This window comes from Lynx canadensis, chromosome B2, assembly GCF_007474595.2.
Source record: "Lynx canadensis isolate LIC74 chromosome B2, mLynCan4.pri.v2, whole genome shotgun sequence".
In the NCBI taxonomy this organism is placed as follows: domain Eukaryota; kingdom Metazoa; phylum Chordata; class Mammalia; order Carnivora; family Felidae; genus Lynx; species Lynx canadensis.
In genome coordinates, this window is record NC_044307.1 from 12,827,125 (window position 1) to 12,850,738 (window position 23,614).

A 23,614-nucleotide genomic window follows, 5' to 3' on the forward strand; every position below is an offset into this window, starting at 1 on the left:
GGCAACTAACTAGCTGCATCATCTGGGTCTAAATCGTTACCTTCCAGGGGCGCCTGGGTGGCTCAGTCGGTTAATCGTCCGACTTTGGCTCAGGTCATGATCTCACAGTTCTTGGGTTTGAGCCCCGCCTCGGGCTCTGTGCTGACAGCTCGGAGCCTGGAGCCTGCTTCGGATTCTGTGTCTCCCTCGCTCTCTGCCCCTCCCCCACTCGAGCTCTCTCTCAAAAATAAACATTAAAAAATTAAATTGTTACCTTCCACTTCTGCCATTCCTCTCCTCCAACACCTTCTGGCCCCATCCCCAATTTTTACTTTGCATCTGCTTACATAGATTACTCCGTTTTCGCCTACATTTCAATCCTAGACCAGAAAGCAGAGGAGTGAATAAGTGCATGAATGTTCTCGATTACAGCCAATACCCCCAACGTTTTCAAGTTTTCCATATATGACCACAATAGATACCAAGCGTGATGTCACCAATGCTTTTTTTTTTTTAGTGAAGACAACTGGCTTCAATGACAAAAACTGTGATGACTCCAACAGCCATGTTTGCTTTAAAGTCTTTATTATCCTGAATACAAAAGACAGAAGTCCTTGAGGATATAACAGAGTTCTTTATGTGGAAACATTATTTTTTTTTTACAAGTGAAAAAATAAATACCTCTTGGAATAAAGGCTTATATGCTAATATGTGCCATAAAAAAGTAGAGTTTTAATATTTGACAAAATGTCTGTGCAAAGAAACAAATGCATAAACACATTACTGCTACATTAAGGCAATATGAAAAGTATACTCGGAAATCTCAGTAAAGTGACAGTGTAGGTTCCTAGCTTTAACTTAGCTAGTATTGCACCCAATAAGGTCATCTAGGTGTCCCGACGTCCTAGAAAACCCACAAGCTGACCAGCGTCCAAAATGCCCAAGTGGGAGTGGATAACTTGATTAAGAACAAAGAAATGAAGAAGCTCCAAACCCCTCTGAGACGTAGGGAGGGGACAACTGAACGTTAATACGTAAGCACTTACAAAAAAAAAAAAAAAACAGAAACAAAAAGCATACAATCTCTAAGATACCTATGATAAGGCTGTAAAGGCTCGATGGCTCAAGCAAAAGCGACCCCACCGGATGAAGCTGGAGTTTTGGGGAGAAGTGGAGAACCCCCCGGTTTGTACACCGGGAAGCTTCATCTCCGCGAGCAACACTTGGCTTTCCGAGGAACGCGGGTTCCCTCTTCAACTTAAATAATCTACTCCACCAACTCAAGAGCCCAAGGAGTGAGGACTGCTCCACAGAAATCTTCTTACCAGACCGGTAGCGTCTTATAAATCGCAAGACGTGGGGGTGAGGAGACGGGGAGGGAAGAGGAAGCCGTGCACACTGAGTGACCGGTTTTCCACCAGCCAGACCGGTTTACATCGGGCAACCTGGTGATCAACCTTTTACAAGTCGCAGAACTGATCTTTGCGCCTCTTTGCCTTCCAATCATTCTCGACCAAGTTATAAAAACAGAAATGACATTAAAATGACGGTTTCCTTAAGAAAAATTTCCTATTAAAATGTTCAGAGCTCCATGACCGTACAAAAAGAACCAAGTAAATTCTTAAAACGAATTCTTACAAAATTTGTTGCAAGTAGGAAACTTACCTTGGGATACATTAAGGAGACTTAACAAGATCCTTTCCTAAAGGGTACCCAACTTTTTGGCTATGCTGCCACTTAACTGACATCAAAGATTTGACTTATTCCTTTACTTGATCATAAGAAGAATGAGCCCAAGGAACATGTCTGTGTCCCAGAACCCTTCCTGGTCCCCACCACTGCAGGTGCGGATTCTACGCATGGTTTGTTTTGATGGGGAGGAATATTCTTTTGAGTCTTCCTTTTTTTTTTTTTTTTTTCTTTTTTAAACACTGCATGGCAGATGGGTGTCAGAGTACTTATTTTCTCCACGATCGTTTTTTAGTTTAAGTAATAGTGCAGTTCACGGAAACGTGGCTTGTCCAGTTAAGTGCACGACACGTCAGATCACGGTGAGGTTGAGGAGACTGGTGTGGGTCGGTAGGTAGACGTGTTGCACGTGTTCCACCCGCGACCTGCAGACCGGACAGGACTGGAAAAGAGAAGCCAACAGTATTTGTTAGGACGCCTTCAAGGATGGGTCTTCAGTTTCACGTGTGGCGCCTACTCTGTTCCGTTTGCTAGTAAGTGGTGGTCACAATTATTTCTAGCTCTCCACTGGTAGAGATCTTTGTTCTCTAACGGGCTTGAAATTCTATACCTTACAAGGGGCTCAGAATATTGGGGAAAAGTATGAAGTGCAGGCAATTAGTTAGGTTTGCAGTCACGCGCCAAACCAGGCACAACGAGTGGCTGCTGAAGAACTACTGCCGTGCAAGAAGGCTGTGGTCCCTCCAGGGGCCGATTGTAACCCCTTCTGGCAGTGAGGCAGGAAATCTGAGACCCTTCCGGAGTCGGGGCGGCTGGCTGACTCAGACCAGCGTCACTGGGTTAATGCCACGTGGCCAGTGAACATGGCTCTGCTCCAAGTCGCAGGTCACAGCGCCACATCCCCGGCTGGCTTCTCAGCAAGCACTGTCCCTCCCCCACCTTCCCCCCCCCCCCCCCCCCCCCCCGCCACCGCCACAGGGGAGCCTTAGGCATGGGGATCAGACCAAGTAGGTGGAAAAAGGCAAATCTGTGACCGCTTCTGGAGAAATAACTCCTTGTAGTAGAACGATCTACTCTTCAGAAAGACAAAGGCATCCTGATGGCTCATTATAGGACCCTAAAAATAGTTCTGAAATTAGCAGCTTTTGAAGCACTGGATATTTAGGGCTTTTTAAAATTTATTTTTAAAAATGTTTTATTTATTTTTGAGAGGGAGACAGAGCATGAGTCGGGGAGGGGCAGAGAGAGAGGGAGACACAGCATCCGAAACAGGCTCCAGGCTCCGAGCTGTCAGCACAGAGCCTGATGCGGGGCTTGAACCCGTGAACTGTGAGATCGTGACCTGAGATGAAGTCAGACGCTTAACTGACTGAGCCACCCAGGCGCCTCCCCTCCTACTATTTAAAAATTTTTAAATGTATTGAGGGCTTCTTTTAAATAAAACCACACTGACATTAAGCGAACAGTTCTTAGAAATGAGAACGAACAGAAAAAATTATTGTAAGAGGAAATGTAAGGTGCAAGAAAGGAAAACATACATGACTTTTATTTTTTGTACTTATATTAAAATTAGTTTGACTTACTAAAGGCCAATCCAAGATGCCCCCTAGAGGCATATGGAGCCATCAAAGAAAATTAATCACAGATAATCACAGAGCAAACAATCCACCCATGGATAACTACAAGGTAGCTATAACTAAAACCTCTTAAGTATTCTTTTTCAAGTATTTTAAGTAAATAATAAAGACCATCCTCCTAAGGAGGCTGGGTGGCCCAGTCGGTTAAGCTTCTGACTCTGGATTTCGGCTCAGGTCATGATCTCACAGTTTGTGGGTTGGAGCCCTGTGTTGGGCCCTGTGCTGACAGCACAGAGCCCGCTTGGGATTCTCTCTCTCCCTCTCTCCGCCCCTCAACTCTCCCTCTCTCAAAATAAATAAATGAACTTAAAAAAATTTTTTTTAATTAAAAAAATGAGAATAAACAAACTTAAAAAACGAAACAAAACAAAAACCATCCGAAGCGTTGGGAAGCGGGAAGAGACACAAATGGAAGCTGCAAGTCCTGAACCAGTGGTCAGGAGGCCTGGGTTCTAGCCCCCGGTCACCCCACTGACTAAGACGCGCTGCCCTGTGAATCTGAGCCTCGTTCCCAGAACCTGAAAAAAGCCTACGGTTTACGGCAGTTACACTGTGGCAAATACTACGGGGATCCAAAATGTCCCCTTAGAGCAACACCTCTGGGGTCCCTGAACGCGGGGACCCTAGCCGGGCGTGGCGGGGCTCTCCGGCTTGCACCTGGCACACAGCAGGCGCTCAGGAACCCGGGTCACAGCGGGGAGAGAGCCCGCCCGCCAGGGGAGGGCCGCCGAGCACCCCTCACCTGCAGCTGGGCGGCGCAGCCCTCACAGCACACAGTGTGGCCGCAGGGGCAGAAGGCGGAGTTGATCTCCTCCTCGCAGCACACCATGCACAGCATGGCCTCCTTCAGCTTCCGCAGCTTCTCCTGGAGCGCCCTGGTCTGCTGGCAGCTGAGGCCCTCACAGCTGGTGCAGTTCAGGCCGCTGTCCGAGGACTTGAGCGGGGAGTTCGGAGGGCTGGGGTCGCTTCTCGAAACGAGGTCCACGACGCCGGCGTTGTACAGGGCTCTCCTGGCGTGGTCGTACACCTCCTTAGACGTTCTTTTGATATCGAAGACGTACTTCTTGCCGAGGTTGATATTCTCATTCAGAAACAGAGACGCCAAGTGGCCCTTCAGGTCTCGGCTGTACTGCATCATGACGGCGCTGGTCACCGTGTCGCACCTGCAGGGAGACGCGGCACGTCAATACCTACAAGCCCGGGCACTTCTGTGACTCAGACCTTCAGATGCTGCCGTGAATGAGAATATTCTGTGGCAGCAGACATTTATATTCTTGTGTGCATGCCTGCAAGTAAATTCTTCCAGTGGTATCTGTGCTAAACATTTTCATGATTCTACCTCCGGGTTTCTCCAGTGTCCCCAAAGGACCTTGACGAAGGAGTCATAAACGCAGAAACAGGGAGCGCGCGCCCTCACCTCCCGGGACACAAGCAGTCGTCAAAAACAGCTTGTGGTGAGGAAAAAAAGGACATTTTCTTCTTTCAAGTCCTGGCTTTTATGTTAAAAATTTCTACAAATTTTCCATTCTGCTCCAAGATTTGTGTGTCTACCTTAACATAAAAAAAGGTTAAGATGGCAATTAAATTTCTTAGCTTCAATTTCTCAAATATTTGGGTCAAATCACAAGTCTACCTTAAAGCACCTTCTGAAACGAGGGTATTGCTACTGTCAGTAAAAAAAAAAAAAATCCTTGTACTACGGAGTGAGGAATCGGGATAGCGGCTCCCCCACAAGGACGGTTAGGTCATCCTGTGGGGATGCATTAAAGCCGTCGTGGGACGGGTCCAACCACTCAGAGCTCCCGGGAGAGGAGCTGCCGTGAGGAAAGAAGGCAAGAGAAGCGGGGGGAAGGGGTCTGTGCAGCTCACTCCCACGCACGTTCTGTGGTAAAAGCAGTACCACGTTGAGAAGGCCCCCACCGCCACGCAGAATAGAATGAACAAAATGTTCGAGAGCGGTGGATTTCTTGAATTCTGAACAAGATTCGTGGACACGGCGATACCAGAAACCGTAGGCCCCTTGGTGGCACCTGAAAACTTAGAGCTGCTGACAGACGCTCGGGCTGTGGGGACGGAGCGCTACGTGCCTGTAGAAAGCGTGCGTCTCCGTTATCGCTCGGTAGAGCCCGCTGGCGGCCCTGGTGCTGATCATCTTGAACAAGAGCACGACGCTGTTTCCGGACTCCTTGGTGACGGTCAAGTACACGTTCTTCCCCGACTGGGTGGCCATCTGGACCACCGGGTAAGCAATCCTGAAACACGGGACGAGAAGGTGAGCAAGCCTGGAAGGAGAGGCCCGTCAGGGTGTGTGCCCTTTCGTAGGACTCTCCTGTGCTCAGGACCCCGCAGGAGAATCAGATTGCTCTACGACTCCTAGTAAGCACTTGGCTCCCTAGTCATAGAGGCGCGTTGGAAACCAGTTGTGGAGAGAAGTGTTGGGAGTGATGCGCGTGTGTGCGCACGTGTGTAGGTGGAAACGAGAGTTTTACAGCAGTGAACGTACTTAAAAAATATTAACTGCCACATCAATACACTTGAGTTTGTAGTTTAAAGAGTAATTCAATGGTTATCGAGGCCTGACTCAAATTAATATACATACCCAAAATGAAACATTTCATCCCCAAAGGATAGCTAACTGTCTAGCAAATCCCTTTCCAGTTTTATCTATTTTAATAATCAGAGCTACAAAGGGATATATGCACATTCGGGGCTGAAACAAAATGGAAGACGTAGGTACGTTACCTATTAATTGGGCAAAAGTCGTCTTTGCAAATGGAGATTCCTTCAGGTCCAACCCCGATGAGGAGTTTCTGCCCTTCACTGTCCCTCACGGAATGCCACTCTATGCCATAGTTTTCCATCGTGGACACGATTTGTAACACCTGGTATTCGGCAGAAGCCTGGCTGGTCCCCTCCAGCTCCTTATGCTTTGCCACAATGCTGCAGGATGCCAAAAGGGCAGAGAGGCGTGGGCAGATTAACGCATGTGGTCCTTAGAGAGGAAATCTGTATCATTTTCCCTAGTGAATCATACAGACACTGCCATTTATGTGTAACACTTAAAGTGATATAGCAATGACATTTCATTTGTTTAGCAAATTTGTAATAATATACTTCTAAGACACTGCTCCAGATCTCAACTATTAGACATTTTAGTAAAAAAGCAAGTGGAGAGGCTGGAGAGAGGTGAATTGGAAGAATTATGGAAAATCTCTAAAAATATACATGAGACGTTTTGTATGTAGGTACTTCTCATGCAAGGGTCTTCTTTGTAAGTTTCATTATAATATAGCATTATAGGGGTGTCTGGGTGGCACAGTCGGGTCAGTTAAGTGGCCAGCTTTGGTTCAGGTCATGATCTCGTGGTCTGTAAGTTCAAGCCCTGCACTGGGCTCTGTGCTGATGGCTCAGAGCCTGGAACCCGCTTCTAATTCTGTGTCTCCTTCTTTCTCTCTGTCCCTCCCCCACTCATTCTCCCCACCCTCCTCATAAATAAACAAACATTAAAAATATATATATAGCATTCTAAGGGCTTGATTAGATCATCGGCAGGATTTATTCTGTCTACTGCGGCAGACAGCCTCTAACATAGTCCCTGAAGATCCCCACCTCCTGGTATTCACACTCTTGTGCGAATCCCTTCACCTGAGTGCTGAGTGCCTGTTGTGTTGATCACTGGCTGGATTCATAACTTGCTTCTAATGAACAGAATATGGCAAAAGTGGTGAGATGTCACTTCTGAGATAAGTTCTAAAAAGACATTGACCTCTGTCTTGGGTGTTCTCTCTTGCTCTGACTTGGACTGTTGGTCCTGGGGGGAGCCAGCCACCTCGTCATGAAACAGCCCCTTCGAGAGGCCCATGCGGTGAGGGAATAAGGCCCTGCCAACACGCCACAAGAATCAATGTGGAAGGGGACCCCTCCTTCGGCTGAGCCTTCAGATGACACTGAACTCTACCAACAGTCTGCCTGCAGCCTCGTGAAAGGTCTTGATCCAGAGAACCCAGTCAAGCCATGGCCAGATTCCTGACCCACAGGAGTGTGATATATAGTTATTAAGCCACTAAGTTTTGGGGTAACTTGTCCCCCAAGAACAGATAACTAAGATAACACCTATTTTGGCCTCTTTGTTTAGTCTTTGCTGGGATGAAGAAAATACTAATAGACATGACAGACTTTTGAAGAGACCTGCATTTTTAGATTTTTTGTTAATGTTTATTTTTGGGAGAGAGACAGAGCAGGAGCGGGGGAGGGGCAGAGAGAGAGGGAGACACAGAATGGGAAGCAGGCTCCAGGCTCTGAGCTGTCAGCACAAAGCCCAACTTGGGGCTCGAACCCACGAACCGGGAGATCATGACCTGAGCAGAAGTTGGCCACTTAACCGACTGAACCACCCAGAGATTTGCATTCTTAAGAGTTCAGAGATTTAAAAAATTCCCGTTCCATAGCATTTTATATAAGGGCATAGATTTAGGTGGATTGTTTGGTGCCTGTAAATCTCTCAGAAGGAAGGCTGAGACTCTTTAGAAAACAACTTGGCTAAACTGGGTAATGGCCTAGTCTTAACCTTACCAAATATCTGTATATATACCATAGATTCATATTCTTTGGGAAATATGTATAAATTCACTAGATCTATGAATGTAAACAGTCACCTCCACAGCAGCCTCACCTGTTCAAGGTGGCACTGGAGAGTTCCTTTGCACAGAGCTCCTCGTAGCTGTACTTGGCAGTGTTCTGATTATAGTCTCCGAACTTGGTTTGGGCCAGGAGGGCGCTGAGTTCCACTGCTTGCTCCGGGGAACACTGGAGGTGGCCGGCCAGGAGGGTCTCCTTGATATGCAAGAAAAAGATATGCCTGCAAAGCAATGTGACAATGAGGTTACCCTGGGGACTAGCCTGATGTCAAGCTCAACCGGGGGACTAGCTTGATGTGCAATCTCACAATCCCTTTTCGGTAAGGAACACACAGTCACTTAAAAAGCCACCCTGAAAACGCCCACCACTAAAAAACATTTTTTTTTGTTTTTAGTATGAAGGCAAAATAAATCTAAGGACTTTCGTTTCTCCGGAATAAAAAGCGTAACTCAGACAAAACAAATCTGAGACAAGCTCAGGAATATTCAATTTAGCACATACAAAATAATCTCACAGAGGTTTCCGCATTTCATTTTTTTTAAAAGAAATTCTGTTCACATAAACTTGATCTTGACATGGACTTGGTATCTTAGATCCTCACCTTTATTCAAATGACCCCCAAATCTCTAGTGTTTGCCCCAACCACTGTAAGCATCATATTCAGATGTCCAACTGCTTACAGACGTCTCCACTTGGATGTTCAGTATCCTAATTTCACTGTTCAAAACCAAACTCACTGTCTTCCTTCTCAAACCCACTTTTCTCCCAGTGAAAACCAGAGACTCGTTTATTATTTTACCCCAAGACCCACTTTTGATTCTTCATTTTATTCCCATCTACTTTCTGTCTCTGAAAACTCCTTAAATCCAGTTACACTCTTCCCATTTTTACCTCAGATGTCCTACTTGTGGCTCTCAACTGTCAGAGAATTTACAATCTCCCCAAAGCTGATCTCTCTCGACTCTGCTAATCTACCTTCCAAGCTACTTTCTTCTGGGATAAGCTTGCCATGTCTCCGCTCAAAATCCTTCAAGGGAGGGGTGCCTGGGTTAAGCGCCCCACTTCAGCTCAGGTCATGATCTCACGGTTCGTGAGTTCCAGCCCCGCGTCGGGCTCTGTGCCGACAGCTCAGAGCCTGAAATCTGCTTCGGATTCTGTGTCTCCCCCTCTCTCTGCCCCTCCCCTGCTCGTGCCGTCTCTCTCAAAACTAAACATTAAAATAAATAAATAAAAAATCCTTCGAGGGATCCCGACTGTTTGCCGAGGAAGCGTGCTGTTGGCGTGTACCCAAGCTTCTGTGGGTGTGGCCCCCGATGTCCAGCCACACAATCCACCATTCCCTCCAGCCACTGTGCCCTGGGAAAGGGACAATTCCTCTTCCTGGAAAGACCAAGCACACTCACGTCTCCACGACTCTCGTCTTGGCTGTTCCCTGTGTCCTGCGCGGTATTCTTCTTGTCCCCTCATTTAGATACCTTTTTGTCCATATCACCTGCAAGCTGTTTATTCCTCTCTTACAGTATTTGACATATTCTGATTTTCTACCACAGTTAGCTGCACATAAGTGGATGTCTTAAGTGTCCCTGGCACCACAGAGCTCTACGAATGGACGTAAAACTGCACATTGCCTGTGGTCAGTTTCTTTCCCTACCTAAGTTGCAGTCCTTGTGTGCCTGCCCCCGTCGCATATGATACTACGCTCTGTTCACTGTGAGGTACGTCAGACTTAGAAACTCCTAGGAAACTCCACGTAGGTTGCCTGCCAATCCGGCTCCGCCAAGATTCTCAACGGAGCATCCAAAGTGCGACAGGCCAGTCTAGATTATAAAATTGGTCTCTGGCAAACGTACAGGTATAACCTTCCTTTGATGACTTGTTATAGCCTCTCAAACTTGCTTAAATGCCACAATATTCCTTCCACTAACAACTGAATTACGACCAGCAGTAAAGCTCTAACACTGCTCTGAATAGGGCTCGTAAGCCCAGCTTCCCGCTTGAGCTGGGTATCCTTAACACTGCTTTTATGCTTTTATTTATACTCTCGTCTTACGTCTGACGTCCCCGGTGGAGGGAACAACATGAGCAGTGAAAGAAACGCCAAGGGAAGAGGGGCTGAGACACACAAGGAGGGGCTCTACGGACAGTCTCACAATGTCAGGCAGGCAAGAGCCGTTAATCTTCCTTGAAGAGATGTTTGAATTCAATGTTTTGTGTGTTCTAGAATGATAAAGAAATATTTAAAATGATCACACTCCGCCAAATACTGCAGGGTTGTCTTTATCGAGAGCCCCGATGAAGAAATCACGGTAAGAATGCATAACAGCACTGAAAGGAGAGAAGCATGGTTTTTATTAACCCAAACATCTGTTAGTCTTTAAAGTATTTCTGACACGCTGCTAAACTGAGGAGGGGGTCCCTACTGGGGCAAAGAAATAAGCACGAAAATAACTCGTTCTGAAACAGCTATCTGAGCAGCGGAGGGCGGGCATTCCCCACGGGATGTCGGCGTCACGATGCGGCTTTGGCCTTCGAAAGCCTTTTTTAGATGACCATTTGGTAAACTTCATCTTGGTGAACGGATCTGTCTCTCTTCGCTGGGGCTGTGTTTGTAGGAGACACAAATCTGAATACGTGCTTAAAGAAGAAATGGTGTGCTGTAGGATTTTAAGGGGGAATCCAAAAAACAAGTCTTCTAAATCTGATCTCTGCTCGTGTGGAAAGGTCTTTTCACGTATTGCCCCACGATCAACCTAGAGACTAGTCTTCTGCTTTATGAAAGAGTTGTGAGTAGCCTGCAACAGAAGACTTGCTAAGTCTATCCGATTTCTTTTTCCAAACTGTCCACACCCGCTTCTGGAGAGGCAGCTGCCGAAATCCGGCAAAAAAAGCAGTAACAGAGTATTAACAGGTGGTCAGCAGGGTGAGACCGAACGCCAATCTTTTCTAGGCCTGTGGGTCAGAATTTTTTAAACGGAGGAGAACAACCGGCCTTTTGTACGTACTCCACATTCTAGGCCGAAATGCAATCGATACCCTGTGAGTGGAAGAATCCTCCCCTTTACTATTTACGTCAAGTCTCCGATACCTCCGATACGGTTCTTCCTGCATTTTGCCAATTTCATGGCTGTAAAACAACCTTTTCGTTTTGAGTCAACAAATATTTGTCATTCATTGCCTCCGTGCCAAGCCCTACCCTGGGGTTACAGTATGAACATATCTGATAGATCCTTTTTTAGATGGAACTTACAGCTTTTTCGTGTGAAGGTGCATATCCCTATCACAGTTAACTCCAGACACAAACTGGTTTTTGGGTGACAAATTTTTATGTTCTCTAGGAGAACGGCACCATGGAGCAGTGACAGCAAAGGTCACCAGCTGTGGTGAGCCATCAGCAGACTCTATTTAACATGCTCTTTCTAACAGGGAAGATGACAGAGCTTGGAGACGTTCCGATAAGGAATCCAGGGATGGCTCAACAGTTAGTGGGGTGATTTTTTTTTTAAATGTTTATTTATTTTTGAGAGACAGAGACACCATGGGGCGGGGGGCAGAGAGAGAGAGGGAGACACAGAATCCGAAGCAGGATCCAGGCTCTGAGCGATCAGCACAGAGCCCGACGCGGGGCTAAATCTCATAACTGTGAGATCATGACCTGAGCTGAAGTCGGACGCTTAACCGACTGAGCCACCCAGGGGCCACTGGGGTGATTTTGAAACAAGTATTTTTTTCCCCAATCATTTTCTCTTGAACCATCTGCTCTGTAACTGTCTGGTTCATGGATTCTTCCCCATCCCTTTTTTTTTTTTTGTAAAGTGGGTGAAAGGTTACTGATAATATCAAAACAAGCAGATGTGGACAAAGAGGTCTTGCCTGCAGTGAATTTTTTTTAGTTTTTTTTTAATCTAAAGATCAAAAGCGGTAGACCTATCTAATTCACTTGAGGCTACATGCTAGAATCACAAACAGAAAGCCTTTGGGAAAAAAAAAAACTTCTTTGTCTTAAGTAAATGTCTGTGAATATGTCCTGCAGACATAGGCTCAAACTGCATTTTCTATCCTTCCGGCTGCCTGGTTGTTCAAGGTTTTACTCAGTAACTAAGAACGTGGATCCGGTCGACGAGTGGATTGGTTGGAGGCCCAAAGTGAAACATTCTGACTAACTTTGCATCATGGGTAGAGATGAACTCCCACGTGTTGTAGCCTTATGGAAGATTTGAAAACAAACAGTATGACGGAAACGCCCCAGTCTCATTAAAAAAAAAAAAAGTCACATATCCTTAATACATTTGTTTCAGAGTACCTCAAATTTCCTCTGCAAACCAACGGGAGTCACTGACCTGTCCACCATAGGCAGTTATGCCCAATCACTGCCCTCAGTATCTTCCCAGTGACATCATTTTGAAGAACTTTCTTGTGACACAAATGTAAATCAACTATATCCACTTTCACTATTAGACTCCGCATTTAAGTAACTAACCTAAAACATCTTTCAAATGGCTAAGAATCTATGAACAGCATTTCTTCCCGAGACCTGACTCACTGAACCTGGCCATCCCATCCGTTGGTGATGGCTGGTGTGTTCCCCACCCAGTTAGACCCCCTCTGAGATCATCCCAGAGTGTGTCTGCCTCAGTCCAATGAGCCATTTAACCACATCAGTTTGTTTTAAACCAAACTAACTGCCAAATCACATTTAAAAACTATCGAATAGAAAAAGGGGACACCTGGCTGGCTCAGTTGGTAGAGCATGTGACTCTTGATCTTGGGATCATGAATCCGAGCCCTACACTGGGTGTAGAGATTACTGGATAAAAACCTAAAAAAAACTATCAAATAAGACAAAATTACTATACATGTTTTTGTTTTGTATCTTAAATTCCACCGAAACAAAAAGCAGTTCCTGATGGCCTGTAGGCCTAAACGTAAAAGTTAAAACCATAACACTTTTAGAAGGACACATTGGAGAATAGCTCCATGACTTGGGGGGAGGAAGGTAGGCCAAGGTTTCTTAGGACACAGCAAGAATCATAAGGGAGAAAAACTGATACATTAGACTTGACCGACATCAAACATTTCTACTCATCAAAAGGCATTAAGAAAACAGGCAAGCCCCAGGAGAAAATACATTTACAAGACGTATCTCTGACAAAGAACTGGTATATATAAAGAATAGGTATGGCTCAAAAACAAAGGTAACAACTCGGTAAAAATGGGTAAATGACCTGAATAGATACTTCACAAACGAAGACGTAGGAAAGGTCAATAAGCACATGACAAAAGTGTTTGACGTTATTGATCAAGAGAGACAAATCCAGGGCACCTGCCTGGGTGGCTCAGTCGGTTAAGCGTCCGACTTCAGCTCAGGTCATGATCTCATGGTTCATGGGTTTGAGCCCCGCGTCGGACTCTGTGCTGACAGCTCAGAGACTGGAGTCTGCTTCGGATTCTGTGTCTCCCTCTCTCTCTGCTCCTCCCTCACTCACACTCTTGAACTCACTCTCTCTCTCAAATATAAACATTAAAAAAAAGTTAAAAACAAAACTAAACAACCACCTCCTCTGCGATCCAGCTTTCCCATTCTTAGATTTACTCAAGAGACATGAAGATACAGGTCTACAAAAGATTGTACTTGCAATGTTCACAGCAGCTTTACTCACAATAGCTGGAAAACAGGTGTTCATCAACAGAAGGACGGGTCAACAAACAGTAGTATATTCGTAGGGTGAAATACTATCTAGCAATGAACAAGCCATCGATATATATCAGTATGATGAATCTCTAAAAAATACATAATGAACAAAAGAAGCCAGACACTGCGTGATTCCATGTGTGTGAAGTAGATCTATGCTGGAAAAACAAACCCTGTTTGTGGAGGGGCGGGAGGGAAGGCGGGGGGCGAGGACTGACTGCAGATGGGCCTGAGGGAACTTTCTGGAGTGCCGGTAATATTCTACATCTTAATAAGGATTTTGTTTAAACAGACACATCTGTTTGTTAAAACTCAGCAAACGGTATAATTAGGATTCGTGCATTTCATCATATGTAAATATTTTATCAAAAGAAAAAAAAAAGAACTGTAGACAAATATGGAGCTCTACTTAATGATATGCATACTGAAGTATTTAGGGGGAAGTGTATGTATCCACAACTTATTTTGAAAAGCATCAGAAATAAACATGTGATAAAGCAAGTATATTAAACGGATTAAGTGGTTAACAGTAGAATCTAGATGGGGGTATTGGTGTTCACTGCGAAAATCTTCAACTTACCTGCATGTTTGGAAATTTTCATAAGAGGTTGAGGAAATAACTCTAGTGAAAATCCTCAGGGTCAGGTTAAGAATTCAAATGAATAGCTTCTTACACCTCAAATGAACTATCAGATCTCCTCCACTCCATGGAAGGCTTGCAACTGAGAAAGAGTCATGGCCAAGTAATGACCAAGTCAAGTCTCTATTCAGCTTAAGGGAATCCTTCTCAAAGCCCCAAATGCAAAATGGGAACCATGGATAAATTCGCTCTTCCTAAGGTTCCAAAGCATTTAAAAGATACAGGAGTGGGGGGTAAGGGAAATCCCCAACATCAAAAGCGATGACAACCCACACCAGAAGCACTTGGAAAAAACAGGATTACTCGCTCACAACAGATACCTGACCCAGGCAAGCAACAATCCAGCAATCGTGTAGTTTAAAAGTGTTAGCTACAATCTCTCCCAAGGGTCTAGATTGTGGTGAGTGCCATTCTAGATTGAGGAGAGGTCTGGAGGCAGGCTACAGTGGGGGCAGGACTCAGAGAATAAGTGTGCCTGGTGCCCCTGGAGTCTGACCCTATGTGCCGTCTAAAGAGTCAAGTTTTATTTAAAACTACATATTTAAAATTAAAAGTTCACTTGGGTTGCATGAAAAATCAATAATGTTCTTTGGATCCTTCATACAAATATACAACTACGAGACATTGATGAAGATACTGAATGTGCCCAGATGGGAGATCTGTGGCTAACATAAACAGACAATAATGCAAACAGCCTACACTCTGAGCAAAAAGAAAGAGTTAATAGATAAATTGGAATTCAGAAATCTAATCAATTCTTTCTGGAAACAATATACAAGTTTGTCTTACTTTCCTGGGGCCTATTTTGAGTTTGGTCATTAAAAAAAAACAAAAAAAAACCCAAAGGGAATGTGCCATTCTACTCTTAGGCACAGAGTTGATATGTAAAACACAGTGACACCTTTATAGCAGATAAATATTGTTGTGACATCCTACCCATCGTGAATCCTAAAAGGTAAATTATGTTAAGCAACCTTTACCAACAGTGACAACGTGTTGAAAGATCTCGAACATCATTGCAGGCCCTGGCTGAGATCCGTATGATTCGGTCGGAACACATTCAAGATTACCACCTCAAATCTGCCCATGGTTGCATGTGGCATTTGCTCTGTGGATTTCAACGGTGCTATCTTCTCTAGATCTTGACATCTAAGTGATTTTTGTTGCGAGAAAGGGAAAAATTGGGTTTAGGAAGTACTTAGAACCTATAAATTGGTTGAAAATTAGATTTAAGAGAGCCTCTAGCTTGAAAACTATCTGAACTTCACAGAAGGTCCAGGCAAGTGGTAGTTTATTTTAGATGAGAACTAACAGCCACAAGAAACAAATGGCTTGGGGTGAAGTGGAGAGGCCGAAGGAAGGAAGCAAAAGAATGCCAAGCACTGAGCAAATCCTTAACAGAGAATAATCCCTACGATACATTTTTTAATGGTGAGACGTCTCTCAGATAGTCTTAAACTTTTCAGTTCATAGAAGCAAACTGGCGAACATCAGTTCACTAAGAAAACTCATATTATCCCTGTCCGTTAACTCCACCTCTATTTATCTCTAATCTCTTAATTCATTGTTTCACCAAATGTTTCTGCACCAGGCACTTGCTAGACTCTGGAGATACGATGTTGATCAGTCCCCTGCTTCACGAATTTAAATTATTAGAGTAGCTGACAATAAACAAATTGTCACATAGGTAAACAGTAGTATTATACGCTCATTAGATGCTATAAAGGAAAGCTACGTGATGCCTTGGGAGACTTCAGTCTCCTGAGCAGGGCCCAGCGGATGCTTTTCAAAGGAGTGATGAATGAGTGGAGCCTGGGAGACGGCGGGATTTAACAAGGGACAAGTCAAACTCAACACCCCTCGCTCGCATCACTGAAATCTTGATGAGACTCAACACTCAGCATTACAGCATCTCCCTGAACAGTTAGTTCAGGACTCATGGAACCCTTGTATTGAGGCTGATTTCTGGGAAAGAATTCGGGTGTCGTTGAGTCTTAACGAAGCCCGAGTGCAAAGACCACAGAACTCTGCTAAAATGCGGCAAAGTTCCGGAGAAACAGATTTTATTGGCCGTGGATGGTATGATCACCATCTCTGAAGATGAAGCATATAATTCTCTAACCTCTGGCTGTGAAAATGTTGACAAAATCTGGTCTGAATTGCTGTGACTAACTGAGAGCCTTTGAAAGGCAAGAATTTCAAAGATCATTATTATTTCAGATCTACTTCCAGAATACATTAGTTTCACTTTTAGTTTCAATGCACAGCACGGCAAACATCTGCTGGATATACCTGCTTGTCTCTGTCTCTCAAATGTGCCAGCTGAGTCTGGACAAGACTCTCTGGTTACTTTCCAGACCCTCATTCAAAGGCAAACGTAATAATCTGGGTAAAGAATCTAAAATTAGGCCAAATCAGAGCCCAGATTAACTGTATCAATCTAAGCAGACATGTGATACAGTTGGGTGTTTGTTTTTTGTTTTCGGAAAAATATACTTAGGGAAACATGAAGGAAAATAGAGGGGAAGCAGAAGCAAAGAAAAAAAAAATACTGCTAGAGGGGATTTTAGAGACAAGCTCTTCTTGGCCTTTTAAGAGAAATGAAGTGGGGTGGGGGGGGGGGACTCAGTCTTGGAAGTCTGTATACCCTGGTAGTTGGGGGCCGGGCTGCACTGAGAATGCAGGGCCTCTGCCGCCCCCCACCTCGGCTCCCCCCCAGTCTCCAGTTACAAACAGGCCCTCCAGCCTATTGCCCAGCAGCCTCCCTAGTCTCTTGCAAACTAACAGATTCACTGCCCCCACTTAGACCAGCTCTACTGTGAGTACATTGCTTTAATTCTCCACAGAGGCCAATTTGGCCAGGATATTTCAGCCCCATTTAATAAACTGTCCAGACACTTTTCAGTATACCAAACTTGACTTGACTTTGAGATGGTACAAAATCACCACTCATAACCGAACTGGCAAAGCTGGGCTTACGGACAACACACGCAGACTTATTTTATTTTCACGGCATTTTACATAAATATTTTATAATGAACTGCTAAACATCAAAAAGTTTACCAGCCAGCTTTATCTGGCTAACATGACGCTAGGGAAAATAAGTAATTGTGCTCTGTCGTATCATGTACATAAAAACAACGCTAATTGTGACTTTTTTGGACCCAGGACAACTTCTCATCCTAATGAAAAGGCACAAATGCTAATTACAAATCGCTTTAGCTATTAAAAGCAGAATGCTGTATAAACTTGAGGAGGCATTTTCTTCAAATTCTGCATTTTGGGCAAACCTCCTGAAAACAAGTAATATTCGCCAATATTTTAAAAGCAAGTCAAATGCTTAGATCACACTGATTTTTCAATAAGATTTCAAAAGGAACTAAGATCAATTAAAATTACCTGGGCTAACTAGGTATGTGCCTTCTCAGAGTGCTATGAGGCATGAGTCTCAGGAGTTAAAGTCAATTGAGTCAATGTAACAGGAAATTTTATTTCAACTCTAATTCACAGAATATCTTGCATAAATAAAATGGACTTGATAATGGTTGTTAACTCACTTGCAAAAAAAGCACAGGTAAAGACCATCTAGTGGCAAATTTTAAAGTCTGTAACCATTCATAATATAAATGTATCATACTATTATGACCGCAGCCTTTGTTTAAATGATGTATTTGGTCCTCTAAGCCTCTGCAGGTTTAAAAAATAAATATGTATCATCAAAATGGATTTGCCTCTGGAGGCCCAGAAATTATTGCGAAATCATGACAGAACCACACAATGAAAACTCCAATATGTTATAATATATACGTGTGTTTCTGTATCCTTTTACTCTATTCCAATTTATCACACTGAAGGGCACAGTGGAAACTTTCACAAATCAGCTTTAAGTTAGACAAATACCCAAAACCAAACAACCCCCCCCACAAAACCAACTTATTCTGATTAATATACACAGCTAAGACATCCTTAAACATGCAATCATGTGAATATTTTTCAAGACATTTTCAGGAGCACTGAGAATTCAATATACTAGCTTGTCTCAGAAAACAAAAAAAAAAAATTGAACATCTCCTTCACCTTTGAAAGTGCAGCAACAAGGAGAGATTTCCAATTCAAATAGTATCTCAAAAGATGTTTCTATCAGTTCTTAAGTAAACAAACAAACCACAACTCTTAAAGGGTTTTGCTCACTTACCATTGCTCAAGATTGTCACACTCACATTTCTCATGTGTAAGGGCAACTTTCCAAACCAAAGGATTATGAAAAATACTAGAATTTAGACCCAGAGTTTGTTGTGTTTAAAAGTCATTTTTTTTCTTTTTGGTCATTGTTTGTTTGTTTGTTTACATGCCACTCTAAGATTTAGGTCTCTTGCATTTCAGCAATAAATACTGAACACTACTTTCCTAATTTGACTCATCCTTGAAAAGTATTACAGTCAGTCCAGGAGAGAAAACATTTCTGTTGGAAAAAGGAAACCGCATGCCCTAGTTGCCTACCACTACTGGTGGTTTTCTAGAAGATAAGTTTAACAGTCTAAACAATCACGTGTAAACATGTTTGTGGGCTGGAGATTGGCTACACCTTACAAAGTTTTCTTACTAAGTTTTCAAGAAATGTAAAAAGTTAAAAAAAGAAATCTGCATTAAGTGGGACAGAGCTCTTTGCTGCATATTGTAATCTGACACTAGGCTGAAGTTGACTAAGTTTAAGTAACCCAAGAGGAACTGTTTCCTGCTTTCTGTTAGAACAGTCTACAATGACCTGTATTAACACTGCCGAGACAGAGGTTACTATCGGGCATTAGATGCTGCTATCAGGAAGTCAGTTGGGTTTCTAATTTTTTTCCCTCCTGTGCCGTGGCACTGATCCTGAGTGTTAGTAAGACTTCAACCCTGCTCCCTCGTTGTTTATAAAGACAAGAAAAACCACAGGAAGAGCTAGAAAATATACCCCAGGCCAACTAGGCGGCTCCCTGTTCACCTCGACAAAAGGGCTGTGCCGTGCAAAACTTCTCAGTTATGAACCAACTCACTCTGCAGCAAACAAATTTGCCTGTGAACATCTCTGGGGAGGTGCAACGGCCCTTTCTCAACGGAATCAAAGGTCTGGTTGACATTGGTTTAGTTCAGCATCACTTTACCTAGTCTGCTCCTGTAAGATGAGATGAGGTTCCACGAAGAACTTGACTCTCAGTTTGAGGCGGTAAGGGGCTAGCCCATCCATCTGCTGGGAGATCCGATTTCTCAGATTTAGCCATAAACTTTCACCTTTGCTACCCGTAAACTGCAGTCCAAAATAATCAACTTCTATAATTCCCAACCGCCTGCACACCTAAAACAAAAATGAATGCAGCATGGATGAGCAAACAGTCCATGTAGTCAAAGCAAAACTCAAGGACTCCATCTGGGTCTAAGATCCCTGCCTACTTTTTGCAAAGTTCAAGGAAGGTGTTACAATTCCTGCCTTAAAGCTGTAACAACAAAGTTCTAAGCTTCCCGTGTTCCTACACCAATAGTGAGGCTTGTGCTTCCGTTAACACCGAGGAGATGGTCGATTGCAGTAGAGAAAAAGGAGTCCTTAAAACCAGCCTTCCAGAAAGGCTGAGGAAAGGAATCTACGGGGTATTTTCCCTCTTATTCCCATCACGGGAATTCCCTCCACCAGCACAATCTGCACAGCTGATCTGGCAGATTATCTGGACAATTTTAACCATCTGGACTCCAAAAAAACAAACACGCCGAGGAAACACGCCACAAGTGTCAGCGAAGCTTGTTAAAAGAGGTTTTCCAAACATCTCAGGTCTGGGGGGTTTTCAGGGCATGGCGTCCCACTGGAGATCAAATTTGCTGTCTGTCATACCCATATGCACTGTTTGGAACCATTCTTCTTTACTCCTTAGGAAACACGAGCTTTAAAGACAACGGAGGGGGGGATGACCAAAAACCCAAGGTCCTCTCGAGCCCCGCAAACCGGCAGGTGCAGGTGAACGGTCCATTTCAGAAGCAGCAAGAGACAAGGGCCGGGCTTGTCTCCCAAGCAACCCCAGGGACCAGCGCCGGCCAACAGCCACCTCATCTCGGGACTCGGGTGGCGCTGCCAGGCCCCGCGGGGACCCGAAAGGCGGCATCATGCACACACCTGCGGCAGGTGGGCTGGACCGCCTTCTTCCGGGAAAGTGCGGGACTGGGAGTGGGGTGGGGGGCAGGGTGGGAGCTTACCCCCCCCCCCCCAACCACGCGCTCCCAGCGTGCGGGGACCGCGTGCCCCACGGCCACGGGGAGGAACGGGGAGCGGGCCGGGCGCCTGGGGCGCGCTCCCCCCCCCCAAGCCGCCCCCCCCGCCGGCCGCCGCCGCAGCGCCGCCCGCCCCCTGGCAGGCGGCGAGCCCCGGAGCCCGGCGCCGCCGCGAGGCCCCTCCGCCTCGGGGGACCGGCCGGGGCCCCCGCCTGGCCCCTCGTCGTCACCTGGTTGAGGCAGTCCTCGCCGTTGGCTTTCGCCTCCACCTCCACCTCCATCAGCACCGCGTCCGGCCTCGTCACATAGCACAGCATGGCTGGGGCCGCCGCTGCCGCCACAGCCGCCTCCTCTTTGGTGTGCGCGGGGCTGCCGCCTCGCCACCGCTCAGACCCAGCCCCGGGCTCGGCGAGGCTGGCCCTCGGGAGGCTGCAGCGCCGCAGACCCGTGCTCCGCGCCCCCCGCGCCCTCCCCGCCACCCCCTCGCCAGCCCGCCCGCACGCCCGCCGGCTGCCCGGGTCTCCGCGGCGGCGCCGCACTCCAGCAGCCCGACTGCCTGCGGCGCTACAGGGACTCCTCTGATATAGTGGCCCCGCCCCCTCCGGCTGGGGCTCCCGCCAATCACGGCGGCCCCGCCCCTCCTCCGCCGCCCCGCCGGCCAATAGCGGCGTCCGCCCGGCCGCGGCCCGACCTGCCAGCGCCGGCCGAGTTTCCCCGGGCCGCCCGGGGAGGTGGCAGCTTGCGGACGCCGAGGGCTTGCGGGAGGAGGGCGGCCCCGAGACGGGAAGGGACGTACCCGCCGCCTCTGCCCGCTGGGCGACGCTGCTCGGAGCAGGCGGCCGCCCGGCGCGCGGAGGCGGGGGCGCCTCTCTTTCGGGCTGGAATGTATGGCGATGCGCCGCCTCCGAGCTGCCGCTGTTTTTCAGAAGCCTTGGGTCGATCGCGGAACGCGTTTCGGGAGGTGAACATAAAAAGGAAAGCGAGCAACCCCGACGCCAAAAGCAAACCGTCTTCCCCTGGGGTTTGCCACGGTGGGTTGTTGGAAGGCGGAATGGCTGCTCCTCATTTTAGACCTCGTCCGTGGAAAAACAAAACCTGAGCATGAAAGTTTTTGCAGTGGACCAATGAGCCAGGGAACTTGATCTAGTGCTTCTGTATAAATCCTCCCTGGAGGCTTCTATTTACTGGTTGTGCTCAATCAAAACACCTTACAGGGCTCTAAGGCCCTCTCTCGGGGTAGCGCATCGTGTCTCATGTGTTATTCATTCATTAAACGTTAATTGATCACTTGCTGTGCTGCCAGTCCCTTTTCTCAGGCAACCAGATGTTATCCCCATCTTGAAGGTTAGGGACTTATCTCAGAACCGAACAGGTGGTATAACCTCAGTAGTAGCTATTAACAATTTAAGGCCTACAGCTCTTCACTCGTTCCTCTTTGCCAGTACATTAGTTAGCCTACCTCTTTGGTTTCTTTATAGGAGAAATGAAAAGATGGGGTTTCAGCCCTGCACCCTTGAAAAACCTACTTCATCTCTCTGAAGTTCAGTGTTTTCAACAGTAAAGTAGAAACCCCAATATCTGCTCTGCCCTCCCCTGCCCAGCATTGCTATGAAGAACTGCAAGAGACATGTCCAGGAGGGCATTTGAATGACCCCGTATTTGCAGGGAGATCTATAATGTCAGCTGTTATTGCCTGCCAGTGGCTTCTGTCCTTACCTCTTTTCCTGAGTCTCAATGATCTCTGTCCCAGTGGCCTTAATTGCTAAAGAAATAGGAAGGGCATCATAGCAGAAGGCTCCAGGGAAGGATCCTATCACAGTCTTTCACTAACACCAACTATGGGTAAACCTGTAAGGAGTCAAAGGTTACCCCCAGTACCCCTGCCAGTGCGCAGGCAGACAGGTGCACTGACGCCGCTTTCTTTGTGTCTTACGAATACACTTCGCTACACTGTGCTGTTGAAATAGTCTCCTCTTGTGTCAACTCCTGTTCCTCATTTCCTTAATTCCAGTTTACTGACTGGGAAATTTATAAGAGAGACCATATTTGGATCATTGTTATCTCATCTATGCTTAATCACTACCAACTTTAGGACAGGAAAAAGAGTGAGGACCAAGATGGGATCCAGGTGTATTGGGTAATAGTTTTATTTATAGGCAATTAGCTGGCTCACCCAAAGCCAGCTAACCAAAAGTTGGCTCACTTAAGCAAAAGGCAATCGAGTGCACAGATTTTGGAAGCTCACAAAATCAATGCGGACAAGGTGCGGAAATGAATAGAAAGGGAGAAATATTGGTCGAAAACAAAGATACAAAACAACAAAAAATTTAAAAAACAAAAATTAAAAAATAAAAACAACAAACAAAACCCAAGTAAGCAAAACCGAAGCCAAATACTTGTTTTGTTGAGAAACTAGTTTAAAAATAACTTATATTTTTGGTTTTGGCAGGGATATATCTAATCCAAACCCAGCTTATGTCCTGCAATGGATGGTTGATAAAGATTCCAATTGTTTTTGAAATTAAGAATCATCAGGAAGGTGGGTGGGGGCATGGGTGAAATAGATAAAGGGGATTAAGGGCACTTTTGTCGTGACGAGCACTGCGTAATGTATAGAATTGTTGAATCACTATATTGTACTCTTGAAACAAATATAACACTGTATGCTAATTATATTTCAATAATAATAAAAGAATCACCAGATAAGACTGAGGAAGAGAAATATTTCTTAGAACTAAACAAAGCTAAAAACATGAAAATGTACTTGAGGAGGTGGAAGAAATCCTGACAACTGAGAAGAAAAATAATGTAGTCTACTAGTATACGCAGAAAATATGAGACCATAATTTCCCCTCTCTCTTTTCCTCTCTCCCTCCCCCCTTCTCTTTTCTCTGTCTCTGGTCCCTCTCTTTCTTTCCTAATTTCTTCCTAGAGTAGAGATAGGGACAGACTGGTTAGTTAGGGAACAAGAAGGCTGGAGTTTGCTGGTGACTGGGTGGGAACGCACATTATGTTCAAAGACCTGGTTAGGGAATAGAAAGCCTACAGAATTACTTCCTAAGAGGATCCCACCATCTGGTAATGCTACTAAACGTCTGGAGCCAG

At 45.6% G+C, this 23,614-nt stretch overlaps 1 protein-coding gene across 2 annotated transcripts; it reads right to left on the reverse strand.

The window, feature by feature from the left end:
- Positions 1–543: 543 nt before the first annotated feature.
- Positions 544–20,981, reverse strand: LOC115513566 (myosin regulatory light chain interacting protein). 2 transcript variants are annotated; one of them, XM_030314805.1, is made up of 7 exons: positions 20,740–20,981; positions 19,417–19,607; positions 7,978–8,163; positions 6,048–6,245; positions 5,465–5,557; positions 4,048–4,429; positions 544–2,110 (listed from the first exon to the last, which is right to left on the reverse strand). In XM_030314805.1, the coding sequence occupies exons 1-7, from the start codon at positions 20,824–20,826 to the stop codon at positions 2,021–2,023; spliced, it is 1,227 nt and encodes a 408-aa protein (XP_030170665.1). In that variant the 5' UTR covers positions 20,827–20,981; the 3' UTR covers positions 544–2,020. The 2 variants fall into 2 exon arrangements, with proteins under 2 accessions (XP_030170665.1, XP_030170664.1); XM_030314804.1 differs by having other exon boundaries at positions 4,048–4,468; positions 5,393–5,557; positions 20,740–20,980.
- Between the last annotated feature and the right edge of the window lie 2,633 nt (positions 20,982–23,614).